This window comes from Marmota flaviventris, chromosome 9 (genome assembly GCF_047511675.1).
Source record: "Marmota flaviventris isolate mMarFla1 chromosome 9, mMarFla1.hap1, whole genome shotgun sequence".
Lineage (NCBI taxonomy): Eukaryota > Metazoa > Chordata > Mammalia > Rodentia > Sciuridae > Marmota > Marmota flaviventris.
The window spans coordinates 5,447,049-5,469,026 of NC_092506.1; the positions used below are offsets into that span (position 1 = coordinate 5,447,049).

Here is a 21,978-nt window from a genome sequence, read left to right on the forward strand (position 1 = left end):
CGCTCCCCCGGCCGGCGACGCGCCCAGGCACCCCCACGCCTCCCGACTCCGCCCCGCCCCGCCCACTAGGGCGGGAAGAGGGCAGGGAGTGGCCTGGCTGGCGCTGGGGCGTCTGGGAGATGTAGTCCCTCTGACCTCAGGCCGCTCTCCTCCCTCCGCGTGTAGTCGTTTGCCAGTCAGCTGCCAGCGGCGGTTCTTTCACACGCCTAGTAAACAAACCTATTACGTGGACTTCTGTTAGGTCCTGGTGTGTTTCACTTCCTATAGGCTCCGTGTTTAGTGTGCACCTGCTGTATGCACTTGGGGGGAGGAAGGGGGAATCAGGCCGGTCACAGCCGGATCCTCATGACTCCGAAGTCATGGTGCTGCCCCAGTCCTAGCCCTGCCGGACTGAGCCTTCACCCCCACCCCGTGCATCCGTGTGCCGAGAAAGAACGCTCGTTAGCCGCAGAGAGCCCGGCCGGCTCCAGGGCAGGCGGGTTCTTCGCGGAGGTCTTCCCAGGGGATGCGGCTGCAGCCCTGGTTGGAGTGAGGCAGAGACAAGAGATGGTCGGAAGGTGGCCCATCGCCTTGTCGCGCTGCTGAGCTCTCTCGGCCCTTGTCAGGAGGATCCAGCACCTCGTGCTCCTGCTCAGATTCCCGGAACGGCCCCTCCTGCCTTCGGAATCAGGCCCTGGCTTGACTTTTAAGGGCTCCACCACCCCTTCCTCCGCCGAGATCATCATGCCCAAGCCCCTGCTGCGATCCCCGGCCACCGTTCCTGGCCTCATTACGCTGTAGAGGGTTTTGTGGCCGTCCCCCTCATCCAGTTTTGTCCTCTGTCCTTTTGGTAATCTAACTTGGTCATTTTCAGTTGTGTGCAGCCCTCAGCTCTGGGACCATGCCCTGGCCCCCATGTAAGACTGTCCTTTTGGTCTTCTCTGCCGGCTCAGTCTTCCAGTCCTCACGGAAAGGAACCCTGTCCTCTCTTCTCCTGGGCTGTAATCATCCTTTCTTACCCCTCTAGAAACGTGCCATCTACAAAACTCATCTACACCGTTTCCCGTGAACTCCCCACAGCACCCCTCCATGGTGTTAACTCCATTTTGTACGTGAAAACTCTGAGGCCCCGGAGACTGGTGGGGATGGGCTGGCACCCAGGCCTACTGTCCTTCCCAGAGTGCTCACACTGCAATCCTGCAGCACAACTGACCGGCTGTGACAGTCCCTGTGGGTGTCAGTGATGCTCCCCAGAGGGACCAGGAGCACCCCCACCCTTCTGAAGTTTCGCAGATGGTAGAGCAGGACCAGCCCAGACCCTCTGCTCTGGGCAGGGACAGAGATTGTCTAGGCATAGATGGGGATTACACAGCTAATCCAGGGCTCGGGGCAGAAGAAGGGGAGCAGGATGAAGCCAGAGGGTGAATGCCTTCCTTCTCTTTCTCTCGGTGAGCCAAGGGGACAGAACTGCAGGGAGAAGCAGACTAGGCTGATGGAGATGGGAGGTGCTGGGCACGGGCTAATGGAAATGGAGGCCGAGAGGCAGAGTCCCCATGTTCCTTCAGGGCCAGGCTCTGGGCCAAGTAGTGGTCTGTGTTATTCCCTTAATCCTCCCACACCCAGAGCGTGGGAATGATGAGCCTCTGTTTGCAGAAGCAGTGTATCCACAGCGCCAAGTGGCCTGCCCAGGGTGCACTGCGTCTGGCCTGCCCAAGACTTCAGAGCTCAGGCAGAGTTTTCCAACAGTAAATCCCCCGTTAGGTCCCCCCTCACCTAGAGCACCTACTTGCTAGGCTCCCCAGGTGAAGAGGGGGGTCCCTCCAGTGTCACCTCTTAGGCACTGTCCTCTGTGGTGTCCCAGGCCCTGACTCTCACCTCTTCCTCAGCACCCATCCCAGCCTGTCTGCCTCTTTAACCAGCATCCAGGCCAGAAATTAGGAAGCATCAGGGAAGCCTCCTGGTCCCGCAGGTTCCAGATCTATGGCATCCTGCCAGTTCTACCTTCCAAACATGGCCTGTGTCATCAGGTCTGCTCATCTCTCACCTGTAGTTTGCAAAGCCTCCTGGGGGTATCCCAGCCTCATCTCTCCGTCCCTTCAATGTCTTCTCTGCAAATATGGAACCAGTGGACATACTGTAAATTTCAGACACTTTTTGCCTGAGACTGTGGTTCTCCGCTGTCCTCAAGTCAACACCCAGGGCTCTTGGTCTGGTGTCCAAACCCCTGCAGCCCAGCTCCAGTGCATGCTAGTTGGGCGCACGGGGATCTGTCTTCTACTCTCTCCTTTTTCTTGTTCCTCCTGAGGAGCCTGTTGGCTGTCGCCTCCCCCAGGAAACTTTCTTCAGCCACAGGATTAACTGTCTTGGTAACTAACATCACAGGCCCAGGCGACCGAGGAAGGCACCATCAGGTCTCTCTTCTTCAACCCCCGTGCAGAGCTCGAGGAAAGTGCTGATTCGATACCGTAATTGAATTTTATATTTGGAAAATGAAAATTTGTTTTCTTTACTTGGAAATTTAAAAATTTCCAGGAAAGCCGAAATAGTAACCTGTTTTTACCACCTAGATTTTAACGCATTGTCATTTGCGGCGTTTTCATTCTGTTTTCTGGGTGATTTTAAAATGCTTCAAATAGCATGTAAATATACTGATCTCTAAAAATTTAGAGCTTCAAAGAAGAAACTAAAAGTCACTCTCCCTGCCCAATTTTTTTTTTCTTTTTCTTTTCTTTCTTTTTCTTTTTTTTTTTTTTTTTTAGTACCAGCGACTAAACCCAGGGGCACTTAACCACATCCCCCACCCTTTTTATTTTTTATTTTGAGGCAGGGTCTCACTAGGTTGGTTGCTTACAGCCTGGCTAAATTGCTGAGGCTGACTTTGAACCTGTGATCCTCTTGCCTCAGTGTCCTGGGATTATAGGCGTGTGCCACCACGTCCAGCACCAAATGGTTTAGGATCTTGACAGGGAGTATGAGGTCTGCTGAAGCTTTTGACAGACACCTTGATCATGTTAAGAAAATTTCCATCCAAGAGCGAAGTTTTACTGAGTGGTGTTGAGCTGCTTCGACTACAGTTGAGATTATGTTGTTTTCCTTCTTTAATCTGAGGTTAACAACATCAATCATTTTACTAATCTTTTGAACTATTATTGACCTAAAGAGGAGGCCCTGTGAGGCTGTGAGAGCAGAGACAGAAGGCAGTCAGGATTAAGGCAAGTGCTCTACCACTGAGCCACACCCCAGCCCCTGATTTAGCTTTTTAATCCATGCTCTGCAGAGGGGAGCCTGTTTCCTCTGGAGGATCTTGCCCAGTTTTGCTTCAGTGTCCTGCTAGCCGCTTAAAACAGGGTGGGCCGCTTTTGCCTTTTTGTACGTACTGGGAGTGTTTGCTGAGGGCAAAGCTGAGCCATTCCTGCATCATGACTAGGACTGACTGTAAGCCACCGGGAGCTGGCACCTTGCTGACCACTGTTTGTACTTCTTGTTTCCTTGAGCCAATTTTGACCAGAAAATTTAAAAGAACATTCTCTTATTGGATTATTTATTTTTCCAATATGAAACATTTCTCTGTTTCTCCACATTTTTTATTGGTGCATTGTAGTTGCACACAATGTTGAGATTTGTTGTTACCTATTAACCGTACGTGTACACAATAGAACAATATAATTTGGCCAATTTGATTCTCCAGCACTTTCCCCTTATCTCTCTCTCCACCTCTCTCTTTTATTTTTTGGTCCTGGGGATTGAACCTGGGAACTCTACCCCTGAACCATATCTCCAGCCCTTTTTATTTTTTGAGACAGTGTCTTGCTAAGTTGCTGAGGCTTGCTTTTAACTTGTGATCCTCCTGCCTCATCCTCCGGAGTTACTGGGATTACAGGCCTGTGCCACTACGCCTGTCAGTATCTTTGAATAATTTTGCCTCGAGGTCTATGTTCTCTTGCTATGCATGCTTTTTTTGTAGTGCTGGGGACTGACCCCAGGGCCTTGTGCGTGTGAGGCAAGCACTCTACCATCTGAGCTATATCCCCAGCCCTATGCATGCATTCTTTTAGTTTGTATTTGGTAAACTCTTTTTCTGTCTCTTTACTTCTAGTCTTTCTTCCGTTTTCCTAGCATCTCTTAAAAACAAGATCTCATTAAACTTCACTCTGTTTTACTCGAACACAATCAGGGTCTGCCTTTTCAAAAGAGCCTGAGCTCTTTACCTTTATTGCTATTGCCACCAGGACTCATATCGGCCACATATTGTGCTTTCTATTTAGTATTCTTCCTCTTTATTTCATTTTCCCTCTATTTCTGGGTCTTCTGTTGCATTAGCTGAGCTTTCTGTGTGCATCTCCTGTGGGTATGGAAGTTTTACATTTTGCTTCTATTTTTAGTGGCTACTCTCAAATTTTTAAGTCAGGCCTAAACTTCACTTCCAGGCAAAAGCTGGCTAATGTCTCTACCCTCCTGCTGAATATGAAACAAAAACAGTGTGCAGTTTCCCTTGGCATTCACAGTGGACTGGCTCCAGGACCCCCAGGATTCCAATATCCATGGATAGTCAAGTCCCTACATCAAATGGTGTAGTATTTGCGTGTCACCTACATACACACTCCTGTATATTCTAGAACACTTAGAATACCTGATGCAGTCTAAATGCCGTGTGGATAGTTGTTCTACGGTATTGTTAAGGAAATAAAGTCTTGGCCAAGCTCAGTATCAGCATAGAGGCAGTATTTTTTTAATCAAATACTTTCAATTCCTGTTTGCTTGAATCCTGGAACTCAGAACCCACAGATAGGGGCCAACTGTATGTATACCATGTCTTTCTCCCAAGTCCCTCCCTGGCCCTGTTCAATGGAGGCCTGGCTGGGCCTTTCTGGCCCCTGCTGCAGGCGGATGGCGGAGGCCTGACCTCAGGATCTCAGCCATGGCTGGGCACCTGCATCCTGGCTGCGACCCAGACGCTGGCTCCCACCCTGGCTGCAGGTTAATTCCTGTTTCCCTCCTTGGGAGAGAGGTTTATTTCAAATCTACACAAAACTCTGCTTTTTCTCGGCTGAGATTTCAGTATTCAGATTTCTTTCTTCTCTCATATTAACGTGTTTGAGAGGACAGAGGGGGTCTCAGGCTGGTCTCGTCTTTCTTCAACTAGACACCTTTCTGATTTTTGTCTATAAATTTAAAACCGGGGGAAGGAAAGTCAGGGGGTGGAGGCTGACGGTGACCTAGAACAGGAGTGTGTGCGGGGTGAGCTGCTCTGCTGCTGCTGCCAGGCCTCCTCCCGGCTGCTCTCAGCTCTCTGCTGTGCGGCCCAGCCCCCGTCCTGCCAGTGTCTCTGAGTCCCCCTTTGGCTAATACTGATCCTGACACCTGACATTGTGATGCCAGATTCGTGGGACCCCAATAGACCTCCAGGAGCCGAATCCGATGCAATCACACAAGAGTCTTTATTACAAGCTCTAGCTCTGGACTCACAACTGTTCCCAACGTAGGGGTCCCAGGGAGTGAATCCCTTTGTTCAGTAAGGATTTATAGGTTTTAGGGGATACTCTGTGCGTCACAACATCAAACAGCAAATCATTTCACACCGCAGGAAAGTCAAACAACAACTCTTAACATTGATTCGCACATTCACTGGCAGGAACAAGTTGGGTAGGGGTGATTGGTTAGTACAAGAGGGGGATTCGTTTGAACTGATTGGTTTAATCCTTGAGGGGAGTTTCCCAACATGTTATCAACCACCCAGACTAATGGGGGGTCATCTGGCATCCCAGGTATTTTCCCTGTCTCATGCTGATTGGTGGTTGCTAGGGGGTTGCTAGGGGTCCCCACCTAGCCTGACTGAGTCAGGGACACCTGGTGCAGCAGATCTCTCCTGTTATTTGCAGACAAACAACTCAGCAGGGTGGGGATGTGCCTAGGAGTGCTCTGTGGGTTTTTCCAAGGATAAAGGTCACTCCCCCTTCCTTGGACAGGCCTTGAGGTAGAAGCTGTTTTCAAAAATGGAGTCACATCAGTTTCTCAAATCACCTGCAGCTGCTGTCAGGTGATGGACCATGGAGCTCTCAGTGGACACAGGTCTCAGGTCCCCAAACAGTGCCCTCAAGTCACCACTCCTGGCACCTCCCTGTGGGGATCAGACACCCTGCAGATCTGGCCTGGGTATGTGCCTTGTCTCCCCGTGGCCCCTCCCCCAATTGACCTTGGCATCCTGCCTAGGTGCTATTTGTCCCCCAACACAAAAGCACCAGTCTCTTTGTTTCTGCCCAGCATAGCCCTTGATGGCTATTTGGGATGACAGACACCAAGAGGAGCTTCCATGTCCCTCCGTGAATCCCAGGCTGTTGGTAATGCGAAACCCACCTTCACCGCTCTTTGAGGGTCCAGTGTTTAGAAATGCCAGACCCCATTTATCAACCAGCAAAAGGAGGAAGCCCCTGCTGTGTTTATTATTAGAAACAGGTTGAGCCCTTCGTCTTCGGTTACATTTTCTTCCTCCTGCTGTCCCTTGGCTCCCTGCAAAGATGATTTCCCCCAAGCCACAGAGGAGGTTTGGAGGGGCTTCCGTTGCTGCGCTGGGTCCGTTGCTCTCTGGTGAGGCCCTCCCTTCTGGAGAGCGTAGAGCTGAGCCGAGACAGCTGGCCGGGCTCTGATGGAGGGGCTTCTTCATAACCATGTTCTTGATGTACTGCAGTTTTTCCTGGAGAAGTAATTTCTACAAATATACAGCCGTTAGGGTGTTTTACGTCCTGGTTTTGTTATTTGGGGTTTTATCGCTTTGCTGCCTGTATTACTTCTCTTGAACTCTTCGGAATGTTCTAAAACTCTCTTCAAGGCCTGATCTGTGGTCGTCATAGAGAATGTCCCAAGAGCAGTTGGAAGGACAGTGCCCTCCCTGTTTTCCCTGCAGGAAGCCCTGTCTCCTTGTTAGCGACTGGTGTGTGAACGCCGGGGTATGTGATTTGGTAACAGAAACTCATATTGTAGTTGCTTTGTATGTCCCCACTTTGGGGAGGTGTGTAGTGGCTCTCTCTTGGTCTTCATGGCTTTGGGGGATTGTGACAGAGGGGTGAGAACATCCGCCCCAACCACAGGCCTTCCTCCCCCATCAGAGGCTGCAATGCCTCCTGTCAGTAGATGCAATGGTCTTGCTGATAATCACGGATAACCTGATGCACAGCAGTGATCTTGGCACAGGGGACTCTCAGCTGCGATGCAGTCGTGTTCATTCACTCTGGGGCTTTTTTAAAGAAATTCGCCCCACACCTAAGGTCGTAGGCACACTTAACTTCCTTCTGTATTTGACTCTTCTCTTTCCCAGGCAGGTGCGCCACAGGCTTCTCCAGCCCTGCTGCCGTGCATGTTGGCAACGGGACGGTTCCTTGTTGGGAGCAGCCATCCTGTAGGTGCAGGAGCTGAGGGGCATTCCCAGTGCCAGCAGCATCCATTGTGACAACAGAACTGCCTGCAGACATTGCCAGATGTCTTCTGGGGGACTAAACTGCCCCTGGGAGGGTCAAGAACTGCTGATCTATTTGGAGTTTATTATATATAGTGTGAGGCAAGGACCCAGTAACGTCCTTAATACAGCGAGTGGGTTTTATTAATACTATTAAATAACTCTTCAAACTTACAGCCCTGTGCTGCAGAATGACTTTTCAGTCAATGACAGATGGCATGGATGCCGGTGGTCCCATAAGTAGGTTCTATGATGTTAGCACAATGACAAAATGTCCCCCTGTCAAATGACACAGGACTCTACTTAGATGCCTCTGCCATCGCACCCCAAGCTCCTGGGTCTACGTGGGCTGTCGTGTGTGTGGCGGGGACTGGATGGACATTACAAGCTCACTTCTTTTTCCAGGGCAAAGAGCGAAACTGTTTCCCAGCCCCCTTGCCACCAAATGGGGCAGCAGAAGCAGAGTGTGTCACTTCCAGACCTGGGCAGCTGCAAGCAGGTGTGTGTCACCACTCTCTCTCTCTACCCCCACGTGTAGGTAGTAGTCAGTGATGAGCAGTGGGCAAGGTCACAGGTTTCTTTAAATGACTTTTAAGGCAAATGAATAATCGAATAACCTATACAACAACCACAGGCTCACAAACCTGCAGATAAACAAGTGGAAACCAAGGGAGCCAATTAAGAAATATGTCAAGAGGGCGGGGATATAGCTCAGTTGGTAGAGTGCTTGCCTCGAGTGCGCAGTGCCCTGGGTTCAATCCCCAGCACCACACACACACACACACACACACACACTCACACTCACACTCACACACTCTAAGTAAGTAAATAAATAAAAAGAAACACCTCAAGAAAAGAGGATCAGTGGGACCTACACCCAACAGGGTCTGTAGGAGTCATTGTAAAGCTAGGATTTATGGCCACAGGTTTCTCAGCATATTTCAAAAGAGAAATTTCTTAGTAGCGCAGGTGCACTAAGATAAATTTTGCCCAGCCACTGACCCCAATATCCACATTAACATAGGATGGACGTGTAGACGAAGCCTCCCTGGACAGGATGATCAAGGAGACGGTTCTAGAAAAGACCAACGAGGATCAAAACCTCCCCTGCCCAACGTCAAGGAGAGGCTGAACACTTGATTGGCAGAGGGTGCAGAAGGGGAACCCCAGCTCTCAAGGCAAACGTCAACCTGATGAACGAGGAAGCGGCCCTGTTTCCTCTGTGGTCCTCCATTCCCTCTTGAGAGGGCTTCATGCTTGAGCCTTACTTTACCTTCCTTCGTGATAAAGTTCTCTTGACTTTTTGCGTCTGACTTTAAGTTTTCTTTCATGAGAACACAAGAATGAAGATCTGCAGCTTCAGGTCACCCTGTTGGTCCCCTCTGTCCTTTCCAAGGACAATGAATCTGGGCTTAACCAGGCAATTCTCACCCAGGGCCCCCAGTGGTCAGTCAGATAGCAGCTGCATGGGGTCACCTTGAGGGCATCCTGGTCACCTGGCTGGCACCTGTCACCTGGGCTGGGAGAGCAACTGGAGACGCTTTGTGTCTCTGTCTCCCTCTACCCTCTCCCTGTGGAGCAGGCAGCCCTGGATGAATGTCACAGAAACCGCCAAGCCTGGAACCCCCCACCCCCACCATTCCACTGCTCGGTTCACCCTGAGGCGACACAAAGGCTGGCCGGCTTCCCGGGAGGCACAGAGGGGCAGTGCTATCCAAGTGTTTGTGGACATATTTAAAAATCCATGAGAAAGTGATGCAATTCCAAATTCCTTCTCCCTCGAGGCGCGTGGTCGGTCTGTTTATCTCTCTGGAAGGATGCAGGGTCTTCATCTTATTCCCGTCTCTGGAATTTCACAATGTGCTTCTGATCAGTCTTGGGTTCTTTTCCATTCATGGTTCTTTTCATTCCGGAAGCTCCTGTTCCTCAGGCTGGGAGGCGGAACTGTATTACTCATTGGATCATTTCCTCCCTGCTCTTTGGTTTTCTGCCTTCTCCCCGCCTCTCCCTGCACCTCCTCAAATCATACTCCATCGTTCTTACCTTTTATCTTTTGTTCTATTTTTGCATTTTCTTCAACTTCATCTCCTGAGATTTTTCATTTCTGCTCTCCTATTTTTAATTCCCGAGAGCGCCTTCTTTTTCTCCAGGTGCTCCTTTCGATAGCCTCCTTCTCTTAATCTCTTGCTCTCTTTTTTAAAATTTCCCTGAAGAGCTGCTGGGGTTGGGGCTCAGCGGTAGAGCACCTGCCTGGCATAAGTGAGGCACTGGGTTCGATTCTCAGCACCACATGTAAATAAATAAAATCAACAACTAAATTGTTTTTTAAATATAAAATCCCTGAAGATAAGGATTAAAGTTCATTTGAAGTTGTGTGTGCGCTCGACCGCTCACAAGAGCATCCCGTAGGACCTCTCTCTTCTCTGAGTGCCTTCTGTTTGCTACCTTTTCCTTTCATGTTAGAGCTTTCTCTCAAATATCTGGCAGTCTTGGTTGTCCATTGATATCTGATGCCCTGGGAATTTGCAGGAAGCTGACAGGGAACTTCTGCCAGCAGACCCTGCTATTGGTCTCACTGGGCTTGTGTCTCAGTGTTCTGGTGGGCGGCTCCTGATCAGCTTTCCCTGATGCCTGTGATCAAGTGTCCAGTCTCCTCAAGAGCCCAGAAACCAGTCAGGAGTTGTTCCTCCCTGGGAAGAGCCTGTGGGCGCCCGCGGTCCACTGTGGGATGGTTCTCCACTCAAGTTCCAGACACCTGAGCAAGGACTTCCAGGTGGCACGGTGGGGTCACTGGTCTCCAGAGAAATGACTGTGAATGTGCAGATGGACGATGGCCGACCACATGGGAAAAGAGCCCAAGCCTGCAACTGGCAGCTACCAAGTCCAGGACACCAACCCCCATCTACACTAGCCTGCCAGAGGCCAGCCGCAGTGAGACTGCTCCCTCCCTGACCATCTGCAAAAGACAACTGTGGTGATCGGCCCCAGACGCCAGGACTTGGTTGATAACTGACACTGGGCTAGTTTTTGTCTCTGCTTTTAACTTAAGACCTCCCAGCGAAAGCCAGGTGTATAGTGGGACATCTGCTTTGAGTCAGGCTCCCCCAGCTCCCTGGAGCAGCTCCCTCCATCAGGACATGCCCGAGCCTTCCTTCCCTGTGTCCACTGAAAACCATTCTCCTTCCCTGCCTGCCTTTGAATCTCCGCAAACGCAAGCCACAGTGGCTGGTTCCCTGTTGGAGCAAGCTTGGGTAAGTAGCCCGAGCATGTTCTCGGTCGGTTGGTCCTTGTGTATATTTCAGAGGGCAACTAGAAGCAGACTGGAGGGAAATGACGGAGCTGTGGTTGGAAGAAGTTGCACAGCGGGTCAAAAGTTCCCAGGGGCAGGGGTGGGGGGGTGGGGGGGTGGGGGGGGCTTTGGGAAGCCCACAGAAGTGCGACTGTGGATCCTTTCTTGGGCCGAGTCTTAGTCCATTTTCTGTTGCTATTAAAAAAATACCTGAGGCTGGGTAATTTAAAAAGAGACTTTATTTAGGTCACCATTCTGCAGGTCCCAGAGCACTGGGTGGCTTCTGCTCAACTCTGCTGAGGTCTGAGCCTGTCAGTGGCGGAGGGGGAGCGGGAGATCACGTGGTAAGGCAGGAAGCCAGCGAGCCGCAGGGGCCAGTGCTGCTCTTCTGAACTGCCCGTCCTGGTGGGAACTAACCGGCTCTGTGAGACCAGGATTCATTCCTTCCCAGGGCAGAGCTGCCACTTCCATCTCGTCTCACACAGCCACATGGAGCCATGAATCTCTGGGGGACACACTCAAGCCATCTCCAACCCGTCAGAAGGGGCAGCTCCAGAGCCACCCCTTGCTGTCCCCAGTGGCCCAGGAACAGCACCAGTCATGCCCACAGCTCAGGGCACCCCAGCGCCTGCTCCTCCCTCCAGGCTGCTGCCCAATGCCCATGTCAAGAAGAGAGCTGGGACCCTCAGCTTCTTCTCCGCTGCCCCCTCTGCCTGTGCCTTCCTGGGCCCTCCCCCTCCAGATCAGATTCTGTCACTTCCCAATCACTGAAAGGACCTTGGGGGAGCGGGAGGGGCCGCGTCTTGAGGGGACTACACCAGAGTCACAGCTCTCTCTCTCATCTCCTTCTCTGGTCAACTCTGAAAGCAGATGGGGTTGACTGGATCCCCTCGGCCTGAGCCCAGAGCAGCGCATCGAGGGTCTGGTCACGTTGCAGTAGCAAACAGCTTCAGAAGGCAGCAGTGTACAAGGTCAGGGGCATTTCTCAGTCATACCACATGGCCATTACACATTAGCAGGGGCCCTCTCCGTGTCATCTTCACTGGGGACCCAGGCTGGCAAAGTCACCACCATCTGAGACATCTCCAGTCTCACGGTGCGGGGTGGGTCAGAGCCGGGTTTCCTCGCACACAGTGCCCGGCTCCATAAGTGGCTGAAAGTCTCACTAAATGGTTGAGTCTAGCCTCAGACTTGCCATTCTTCCGCCTCAGCCTCTCCAGTCGCTGGAATTGCAGGCTGCACCTCAGCCCCTGGCAAGGGTGGGTGCACTTTTACACTTTTAACCTTTGACCTGCACATCCTGAATCCAAAGGCCTCGGTCTGGTAATTCGACTGCAGCCACTGCCCAGTTTCCCAGCCCCTGGGCGCTGCCTGGCGCTGCCCTCAGCTGCTCTGTGTCCCAGGCTCCCGGAGCTGTCCAGGCACCTGCCCTGATGCTGAAGCCAGCATGTTTTGACACCTTGAATGGCCCCAGAGCTCAGCCTCTGGACGTGGAATCTGCCTCAGGGCCCGTCACAGGGCACCAGGGCAGAAGATGGCAGCCAGGACACAAAAGCCTACCCTCCACCCTACAGTGACATTTCCTCGAAAGGCTCAACTCGTTAGGATAAGTTTTCTTGGAAATGGAGGGAAGGCGGTTGGAGTCCCTAAGGACTCCTGTATGTGGGGTGGCCCCCGGGTTAATGGCAAGCTCTGGTCTTGGCCAAGAGCCTACCACGGCGTTGCTCCTCTGGCTGTTCTTGGGAGTGCTATCCGGCTGGTCCCTCCTGCCCTTCCCTGCGCCTACCCCAGGCCTCTGCTTCGCCTGGCTCCTCTGCCCCTACGGACGCCCCTTCCCCAGTTACCAAGCTGGGTTCATCTTTTTTTTTTTTAATATTTATTTTTTAGTTGTAGTTGGACACAACACCTTTATTTCACTTGTTTATTTTTGTGTGGTGCTGAGGATGGAACCCAGTGCCTCACACGTGCTAGGCGAGCCACAACCCCAGCCCGTGGGTTCATCTTTTTTGCTCCAGTCCTTCCTTCCACAAACTGGACATGAGACGAGGTGGGAGACCCACTGGACCGTCCACTGTGATGGTTAATTTCATGTGTCAGCTTGGCTGTGCAACGGGATGCCCAGATAGCTGATTAAATGTGACTTTTGGGTGTGTCTGCGAGGGTGATTTTGGAGGAGACTGGCATCTGAATGGGTGGGCTGAAGCACAGCAGCAGCAGCCCTCTCCAAAGTGGGCACGCATTGTCCGACCCCCTGAGAGTCTGGGGAGAGCGCTCTGGCTCTAGGGCTTTGGTCTCCAGCTTGCAGATGGCCCATCGTGGAACTTCTTGGCCTCTATGATCCCATGAGCATACCTTATAATAGACTTCTTCATATGCACGTGTGTGTATACAGAAGGCATTAAGAACATGCTGCTCCAGAATATGCCACTCTGGTGTACTGACTATATTGAGTTAGACACTCAAAAGACAACAGGTACTGGATCATTCGGACCGTCCTTCCTTGACTTAAAAGCAGGAGGTGAAATTCCCACGTGAACGCTGCCCTCCCTCTACAGAAGGAAAACCTCGTTCCCACCAGCAAGGATGCAAGGGAGATCCCCCGGCAATCCTCATTAAACCCACCCCCCTCTCCCTAGCCTCTTCTCCATCCAGTTACCCACCTCCCAAGCCGCTCAGCCTCCTCCATTTTCACAATTAGCTACTCTTTGTCCAGCTCACACTCACGCTCCCACGCTAACCATGTCTTTGGTCTTCTCATCCCACGAAGCCTCCTTGGAAAGTTTGGATGAAGTCAATTTAACGCTCTCTCAGGCTGGTCTGGCTCCTGTTGATTGAGTTCTCAGGCCTAGCCAAAGGAGAGGGGGAACAAGATAGAGGTAAATTCCGGGGTCCCCTAGTTTCTAACAAGGAGAAGGGGTTCCCTGGCTGGGACCCGGCTTGCTCCAGGCTGCTGAAGCCGAGACTCCTGACAGAAGCCAGCAGGAGGGGAGGATGCTCAGCCCGGCCTGCTCCCAGACCTCTGGCGCCAGGTCCAGCTGAAGCCTAGCAAGAGTCTCTCCTTGTCTCCTTCCCTTCCAAAATTCAGGAGAAAACCTCTGGGTGAGCCAGGTCTTTGGGGAGAGCCCCCGCCGGAGTCTGTCAGGTCTGTTCTTGTTTCTGTTGCCCCTTTTCCTCCCAGAGATGGTCACTGCTTTCTCCAGTCTCTGTCCTTCCCGTCACTGGGAGTGAGGAGGAGGAGGACAGCTGGAACCCAGATGTGGGTCCTGTGCCTGTTACCTGAGCCCCCCTCGTGGCCAGGCAGGTCACGTCCCCTGTCAGGCCGGCCTCCGTGCAGACTTTCTGCCACTCCCGCGAAAACCAATCCGGACAACCTCTTCACCCGTCTTATTTTACATCTTATTTTACACCGAGAGCTTGGCTTTGTGACAGTGAGAATCTCCCGTCTGGCCTCTGCCAGGCAGGGGGACACAAGTCTTGGCTGGTGTGGGGCTGCCAGCAGAACACACAGGGAACAAAGGTCTGAGAGACACACAGCTCTTTCTTTGTTTGACTCCCTGGGAGTTTGTCCTGATAAGAGGCCCCAGGGAGGGCTTCCTCATCTCCACCCTCACTGTCCCATGTGGTCCACCTGGTGCCTCCGCGGGAGACCCACTGTTTCACAAGCACTCTTATCACCACCTGTGACAACCAAGGACTTTGCTTTCTTGCACAGCCGTTGGGAGTGGAGTCTGGGATCATGGAGGCTGGATCTCGTGCACCTGCTCTCGGGATACTTCTTGTGGCCATGCTACAGATTCTTTCTAAGCCTGGAAAGTTCCCTCCTGGTGTTTCTTTGAAAAGGCTTCTTGTGATGGGCAGCATCACCCCTGGAATAAAAGTCTCGAAGCTCCCGCTCGGCAGTGGCCTCAGCGGACCCTTTGAATGGGAAGGGCTTCTATATTGGGGGGAAACAATTAGTGCTGACAATGCAGCTCATGGGCAGAACACTTGCCTGGAGTGTGCAAGGCCCTGGGTTCCATCCCCAGCAAGAAACACTCACTGGCAAGGGGTGTTCTTCCACCCATGATTACCCTGTAGTTATCCGACTGGCCAGATGATCTTGGGGGGAAATATCCCTAGGGAGGGAACAGATGGCCAAAAAATTTCTTAGGGCCTCTGTCTTTGTTTTGCTATAACAAAATACCTGAGGCAAGCTAACCTTATAAAATAAAGAGATTTATTTAGCTCACAGTGTGAGGTTCAAAGTTCAAATGCATGATGCAGGATGGGATGAGGGTCCCAGGGCAGATGACAGGAACATGTGAGAAAGGAAGGGATCACTTTTCAAAACAGGAAGCCAGAGAGTGGAGGCTTTCAAGAGGGCTTGACTTGGGCTGGGGATGTAGCGCCGCTCGCCTGGCATGCGTGTTGCGGTTAGATCCTCAACACCACATAAACAAAGATGTTGAAACAAAGATGTTGTGTTCCCCGAAAGCTAAAAAAAAAAAAAAAAAGAGAGAGCTTGACTTGGAGGCCAGCTGCCAGTTTGGACTTGCCACTAAGCCCCACCTCTTAAAGGGCCCACCCCCCACCTAGGAAAGAAAGCTTAAAGCCTCTGCCTGCCAAAAAGCCAGAACTACCCTGTGGACTCTGAGAGGTTTGAAAGACCCTCCTCCCCTTCTCCATGGAACCCATAGATGAGCAACTTTAAGTTAAAACCCACCCCTTGTGGCCAGTAAAATTCTAAATTGTTTTTTGTAAGATTCACCCTCTTTCCTAGAGAAGCATAGGTTCTGAGACAGAGTCTTAGGACTCCCTCGATTTAAATAAAACCATCATTTTCTGTCTTCCTGGAAACTCACCCACCAGGTAGCTCTACAAGGCCCAGTTAAGTTTCTCTCCAACCTGATCAGGCACCCACTCCTCCCTCAGCTCCTACCACAGGACAAGCCCAATTTCTTTCTTTTTTCTTTTTTTTTTTTTTTTTTTTTTTTTGTGGTGCTGGGGATTAGAACCCAGGGCCTTGTGCATATGAGAGGAAAGCACTTTACCAACTGAGCCATGTCCCCAGCCCTAACCCAGCCCAATTTCTATAACTTCAGTCCAAGATCAAAAATGCTCGGGGGCTGGGGATACAGCTCAGTTGGTAGAGTGCTTGCCTCGCATGCACAAGGCCCTGGGTTCAACCCCACATCACACACACACACACACACACACACACACACACACACACACACACGGTGCTCAGACAGTCGGTGACAACCTGCAAATGTGCGGGGGTGGGGGGGGTGGGGGCTGGGGATCTAAGCTGACGCTCAGGGCTCCTGGCGCCCTCGTGGTGGGTCGGGGTGGGTGGGTGGCTCTTCCGGACTCACTTCTGACAGATCAGATCAGTGAATGGTGGACTTAGGCACCTCTAGGTTTTGAAGAGCTGGAGCAGTCAGTGATTCCTCACTGGGGTCAGCACCAGGTCACAGTGACCGGCGCTCCTCTGGGAGGGTCACCAGGGAAACTTACAGAGTATTCTCAGGAGCCAGGCAAAGAAAGCGATGGGATTGCCGAGTGAGAAGCCGCTTCTCGTTGGTGCAGTTTCCAGGTTCCTCTTACTGTTCACAGGAGGCTTTGTAGGAATTTATTATACAGGTAAAGAAAGGGCCAGAACCCCCCCCCCCATGTTTTTAAACAAGTCCCCAGGCTGTCAGCTCTCTTGCCAGTTCACAAGACCCATCCCGGCTCTTCTGGATGACAGGCCACCTATGACGAGCCCCACTAACCAGCCTCATCACCTGGGTCCCCATAACACTTAACATCCTGCTCCCCTGCCGCCCTCTGAGAGCCTGGCAGCTGGGGACATGGTACCCCGGTCACAGAGGCCTCTTGGATACCTGTCCTGACTTCCTTCTGGGTTGTATCAGCTCCTGAAGGTGGAATTTCCAGGGAAACCTAACAACTGGCTGGGCCATACTTTTGCCCCATGAAACATTGCAGGCATAATCCACCAGCTACAAAGCCATCGAACTGGAAGAAGGAAACACTGCCCCACTGACACGGCTCCAGATGTGTTTTGGTCTGCCACGGTGTTGACACAACCTGGGAATCCCGTGGTCCTCCTATTGCCAGTGGGCACACAATTGCTGCCCTATTACAAACTGCTATAGTCTGAATGTGATCCCCCAAATCCACCTGATGGGAGGCATTTCAGTCGGTCCCAGGGAGCACTGCCCTCTGACGAGCTCAGCAATCTCTCAGAGTGAACTCCTCCCTGAGAGATTGGCTCTGAGTTAGTCAGCTTCCCATCACTATAACCAAATACCTGACATAATTAACTTAAAAAGAAAGTAGGTATATTTTGGCTCATGGATTTAGAGGTCCCAGTTCATGATCAGGAGGACCTGTTGCTTTAGGGCCTAAGGCAACGCAGCACATCAAAACAAGCCTACAGAGCAGAGCAAAAGCATTTACATCACGAGACAGGAAGCAACGAAAGAGGAAGGGGCCAGAATCCACAGTCCCCTTCAAGAGCATACCTCCGATGACCTGAGGGGCTCTCATATAGCCCCATGCTGCGCCTGTTTGGATTACTCTGGGCAAAGTGTCTAATCTGCACATTTTAGAGGGCAAGATATTCTCTCTCCGTCAGATGAATGAAGCCCGACGTTTGGTCGATGGATCTGTCCTGTGGGACGGAGGCCGGTCAGCCATTGGGGGAAACGCTCTCCCTTTGACCTCTGGTGTTGATTCTCACCTGTTCTTTTCTCCTTCTGCAACTGCTCAGCCGCTAGCCTGATCCTCCTCTCTGTGGCCACCAACTCGGCCTTTGTAAGCCTAGGGCAGTCGAGGATGTGGGAAAAGGAGTTCCGGGTGTGCCACGCCAACAGATGCCCCTCTGGCATCCTGAGTATTTGGAATTAGACTTGAAATACAGCAGGTGTGTGACTCTGTGACCTTCCTTTGCTTAAAAGCAAGGGATGAAATGCCCTTGTGAATAATGCTGCTATGGCTTGAATGCTGCTTGTCCTCATCAAAACTCCTGTTCAAACAAGCTCCAACATAATGGTATTGAGAGATGCAGGGGCCTTTAAGAGGTATTGGGTCATGGGGGTGGAACCATCATGGATTTTTTTTTTTTTTCTTGCAGGGATGGGTCACTCCAGGACCACTTCCCACTCTGCAGGAAGCTGGCCACGATGCTGGTGCCATGCTCTTGGAATTTCAGGATTATGAACCCGAACAAACCTCTTTCCTTTATAAGTTAGTCTCAGGTGTTCTGTTGTAGCAACAGAAACGGACAGAGGACAGTGCCATTCTCATCAAGGACAGAATACGGAGGCCAAGGAAAATCTGTACAAACCAACCTTATTAAACTAACCCTATCTTCATGGACACTTTACTCAATTAACTGCCCTAGCCCAAGCCACTGGGCCATCACATTTTCTGCTATTTGTCTCAGTATACAGGTGTTCAACACTAGCTGTGTTTCGGGGTTCCCGAAGGCTTTCCTCCTATTGATCTCTCAGGGTAATTCTCAGTGCCAGCCAAAGGTCAGAGGAAAACATTCTGCCTCCCTACAGCGGCTTACTAGCTCTACTCCTCTGGAGAAGCTGGACTGGGACACTAGTGTGGCTTGTTGCCCAGGATGCACCAAAGTCCCAAGTCCCCAGGAAGTGAGGCGAGCCCCCCCCAGGAGGGAGGCCCCCACCAGCCCAGCCGAGGGGGACAACACCCACAGCTGTCGAGTCCCTTCAGCTCTCATGTCCTGGAGGGTCACTCTAGCATGCACCTGCGGGACTAGAAATCACATCCATGAACTTCCCCCTCACTAGACCGTGGCGTCCTCTGGATGATGGCTGTGAGTACTCGCCCCTGTTTACTTTCATTTCCTGTCTTTCTTGCTTCCTGTTTCAGTGAACTGCCTGGGTTGCAGGCTCCAGGAAGAAACTCTGGGCCTCGGATGCAAGTTTCTCCAGTCTGTACCTTTCCCAGCCCGACAAGCGAGGGTCCCAGAGCCCTCTGCCCAAAAAACAACGCTCACGCTGCAGCATCTGTCGTGGAAATTTTATTGGTCTCAAGGGAGCAAGCAGCCCGCCTCTGGGAGGGCCCAGCAGCCCTCACTGCAGCCTCATTGTTTGCCATTGCCATTGATGGGGCGGTTGACGTGGTCCGGGGAGGCCAGGAAAGCCTTGAGCTTGGGCCGGGCGCTCAGGCGCGCCACGTAGGCCGAGAGCAGGGGGAAGGCGTCCAGGCAGCTGGGAGCCAGCACCTGGTGGATCAGCAGCAAGTCCAGCAGGTTGTAGTCAGCAAAGGAGATCTGCGGGGAAGGTGGGTCTCAGCTGGTGGGAGCAGGACGGAGGCAGAGAGCGGAGCCCACCCCCCAGGACTACCCCACTGGGCTGTGTGAATGGTTCTGCGGTTTCCATTCACAAGGAGGGGGTGTCCCAGAAGGGCCAGATCCTCACCTGGTCCCCAATGATGAAGGCCTTGCCTCCCTGGTTCTGGGACAGTAGGTTCTCAAAAGGCTTCAGGTGGCCTGGCAGTGCCTTCACGTAGTTCTCCTTGCCAGCCTCCTGGCAGGAGGAAGCCCGGGCTGCGATCATCCTCCACACCCGCACCCAAGCCCCTGCTGCCCCAGAGATGCACCCCCTCTGCTGCCCACGGTGGGCAGGCCAGAGACGGGAGCCTGGCTGCTGCCCAGGTTACTCCAAGTGCCTCCAGTTCAGCTAATTCTCCACTCTGTTCACCTTCCTCTCCCCACTGGGATCTGCAAAAGCTGCCCAGCTGGCTTCCCTGGAGGATTCTTCTAGATCTCCCAAGCAGACACAGCCTGCTTAGAACTGCCCACAGGAGAGCCCAAGGCCTTCAGGACCTGGCCTGCTGTCCCCCACCTCTGTCTCCTCATGCTCCAGCTCCACACCCAGGCCACACACACACTGGTGAGTGCCTGCCTGCTCCCGGCCTCTGCTAAACTGGTCCTGATGCTCCAGATCTGCATGCCTTGCCCATCAAAACTGCCAGCATCTCCTTCCAGAAACCGGCAACAGATCCTCCTCCTCAGGCTGCTCCAGGAAGCCCCGGCCCAGCAGAGGCCAGGGGACCCATGTCTTGCCAGAGGCTTCCTGGGCTTGCACTCTGCCACCGCTACTGTTACTAGTCTGGCTCATCCCTGGCAGTGAGGATGAGGGTTATCTTGCCCATGAAGGTCCCTGGGCCCCAGCACTGAGCCTGACCCAGCCTCGGCACTCTGACTGGCATAGGGATCAACTAGAACCACATGAGGGTGGGGGGTCAGGACAGAAGAAGCCCCTTTCTTCCTTTACTCCCAGTGCCCAGGCTCACGTAGTTGGTGTAGATGAGGGTGACATATTTGCAGCGAAGATCCTCCACGCCATCATTCACCATGTCCACTAAGGCTGCCTCCCGCTGGTCCTTCCCATAGAGCCCTGGGGGGTCAGGGGAGCAGACAGCATGAGTGGCGCGTGATCAACACAGGCATGTGGCTCTCGGTGGGCCTCGGCTTGGGAGGGGAAGGGGACACAGATGGAGGCACAGTTGAGCCTAACACACTGCAGGTGCTCAGAGCTCCTGAGACGCAGCCTGGCCCAGGGCGAGGAGGGAGGTGGGCCTGGGCAGCCCCCTGGGCAAAGGGCACAGCCTCTGCATGTCTCAACTGCATCCACTCCAGACTGGGAGGCCACACATGGTCCTCAGGACTCACCCAAGGAGCGGCCCAGGTGACGCAAGATGGCATTGGACTGGTACAGGTTGAGGTCCCCGTCCTGGAACTTGGGCAGCTGCCCATACACCTGGGGGATGACATGATTCCGTGAGGGCCACCAAGCCTGGCTGCCACTTGCCCTAGTTGCAGCCCCTCTAAGGCCCAGCTCATGCTCCCACAGAGGTATGGTCACTCACACAGGAGGCCTTGAGAGAGCCCTGCTGCCAGGTATCCAGAGTCACCACCTCCTCCTTCCAGCTCTGGCCCTGGTCAGCCAGCAGCATGCGCATGGCCTCGCATCGCCCTGGGTGGGGGTCAGGACGGGGGTGGGTGGGTTGAGGGACAGCCCAGAGACCCAGCCTCAGGGGAACCAGAGGAAGGAGCGAGGGGAGGGGTCACTGGAAAGGAGACTCCAATTGATTCACAGAATACGGGGGAGAGACCTGGGCATGGCAAAGGAGACCAGGCCTTGCAGCCACATGGAGAGGCAAGGGTGGGTGGGGCCTCTTGCAGGTGGGCGAGGGGCCAGGGGCTGCAGATACCACCCTGTACCTCCCATCCCTGCGGCCGAAGACACCTACCTCGAACCGGGAAGTAGACAATGGTGTAGGGCGGCACTAGAGCGGGCAGAGAAGACAGTTAGATCCCTGCGTGTCTTGTGGGGCGGGTGCACTCCGTCCGCTCCAGTGGGGACTTGGGCGGAGAGTGCACCCGCCCCCTCCCCAGGGCCAGTCCCTGCTCTGGGCCCCCTGAGAGCTCCCAGCTCCGCGCTGGGGACGCCCTGAAACCCCTGAGTCCCACTCGGGGCACTGGGTGGGAGCTGCCCGGTGCTGGGAGCTCCGAGTCCCCGGGTAGCCCGGGCCCCGCGCCAACAGCATCCTGGGAGCCCTTGGAGACTAGAGGACGCGGACTCACTGGCTGCTGCGCGGTCAGCAGAGCGGGACCGACACTGAGTGCGTGGACGACGGCGGCGGAGCTCGGCGCAGGCCCAGTGGCAGCCGACCCTTATAAGGGGCGTCCCGCCCCGCTCCGCCCCTGCTGCTGAGTCACCGCGCTGGCCGCTGAGTCCTGACCAGTGGCGGCCCCCGGCTCGTCCCGTCCCCGCCCGCTGGACGCGAGTCAGCCGCGTTTGCGGGTCACATGTTCCCTGCTGGGCCTCGTGAGTCCAGGCGCCCGTGGGATGGGGTCCCCACCAGGCACAAAGAAACCCAGACAGGACTCAGCTGAGCCTGGAGCACTCGGGAGAGCACCTCTCGATTTTTTCTCTTCCACATCCCCGTCCACAGCCCACCCAGAGCAGAGACGGGGGTCGGGGGAGGCGCTCGGTACCAGACCACGATAGATGGGTGTGGAAGGCGGAGCCTCATTTCCTCATGGCAGGCGGCCAGGGCCCTGGGTGCAGCTGCGCTTGGGGAAGGGCTGGGAGGAGACAGACCCTGCACCCACCTGCGCCTGCACGTGTGGCCCACAAAGTCCCGCTGGGGCTTCCGCAAGCTCAGAGGGACTCCAGGAGCTGCTAATGGGCAGCCATCCCCCTGTGCCAACTGGTGAGGGGACAGAGGGTGAGCC

At 53.5% G+C, this 21,978-nt stretch overlaps 1 protein-coding gene and 1 long non-coding RNA gene across 3 annotated transcripts; both read right to left on the minus strand.

The window, feature by feature from the left end:
- Window positions 1–14,912: 14,912 nt before the first annotated feature.
- Window positions 14,913–18,545, minus strand: LOC139706849 (uncharacterized). 2 transcript variants are annotated; one of them, XR_011708487.1, is made up of 4 exons: window positions 18,425–18,545; window positions 17,443–17,651; window positions 17,225–17,373; window positions 14,913–15,192 (listed from the first exon to the last, which is right to left on the minus strand). It is a non-coding gene; the product is annotated as an uncharacterized lncRNA (long non-coding RNA). The 2 variants fall into 2 exon arrangements; XR_011708486.1 differs by lacking the exon at window positions 17,443–17,651.
- A 192-nt stretch (window positions 18,546–18,737) lies between these two features.
- On the minus strand, window positions 18,738–21,687 carry Gstp1 (glutathione S-transferase pi 1). Its single transcript, XM_027944228.2, has 7 exons — window positions 21,325–21,687; window positions 20,991–21,026; window positions 20,607–20,713; window positions 20,410–20,497; window positions 20,031–20,134; window positions 19,154–19,261; window positions 18,738–19,005 (listed from the first exon to the last, which is right to left on the minus strand). Coding segments are annotated over exons 1-7 (633 nt in total). The 5' UTR covers window positions 21,326–21,687; the 3' UTR covers window positions 18,738–18,816.
- Between the last annotated feature and the right edge of the window lie 291 nt (window positions 21,688–21,978).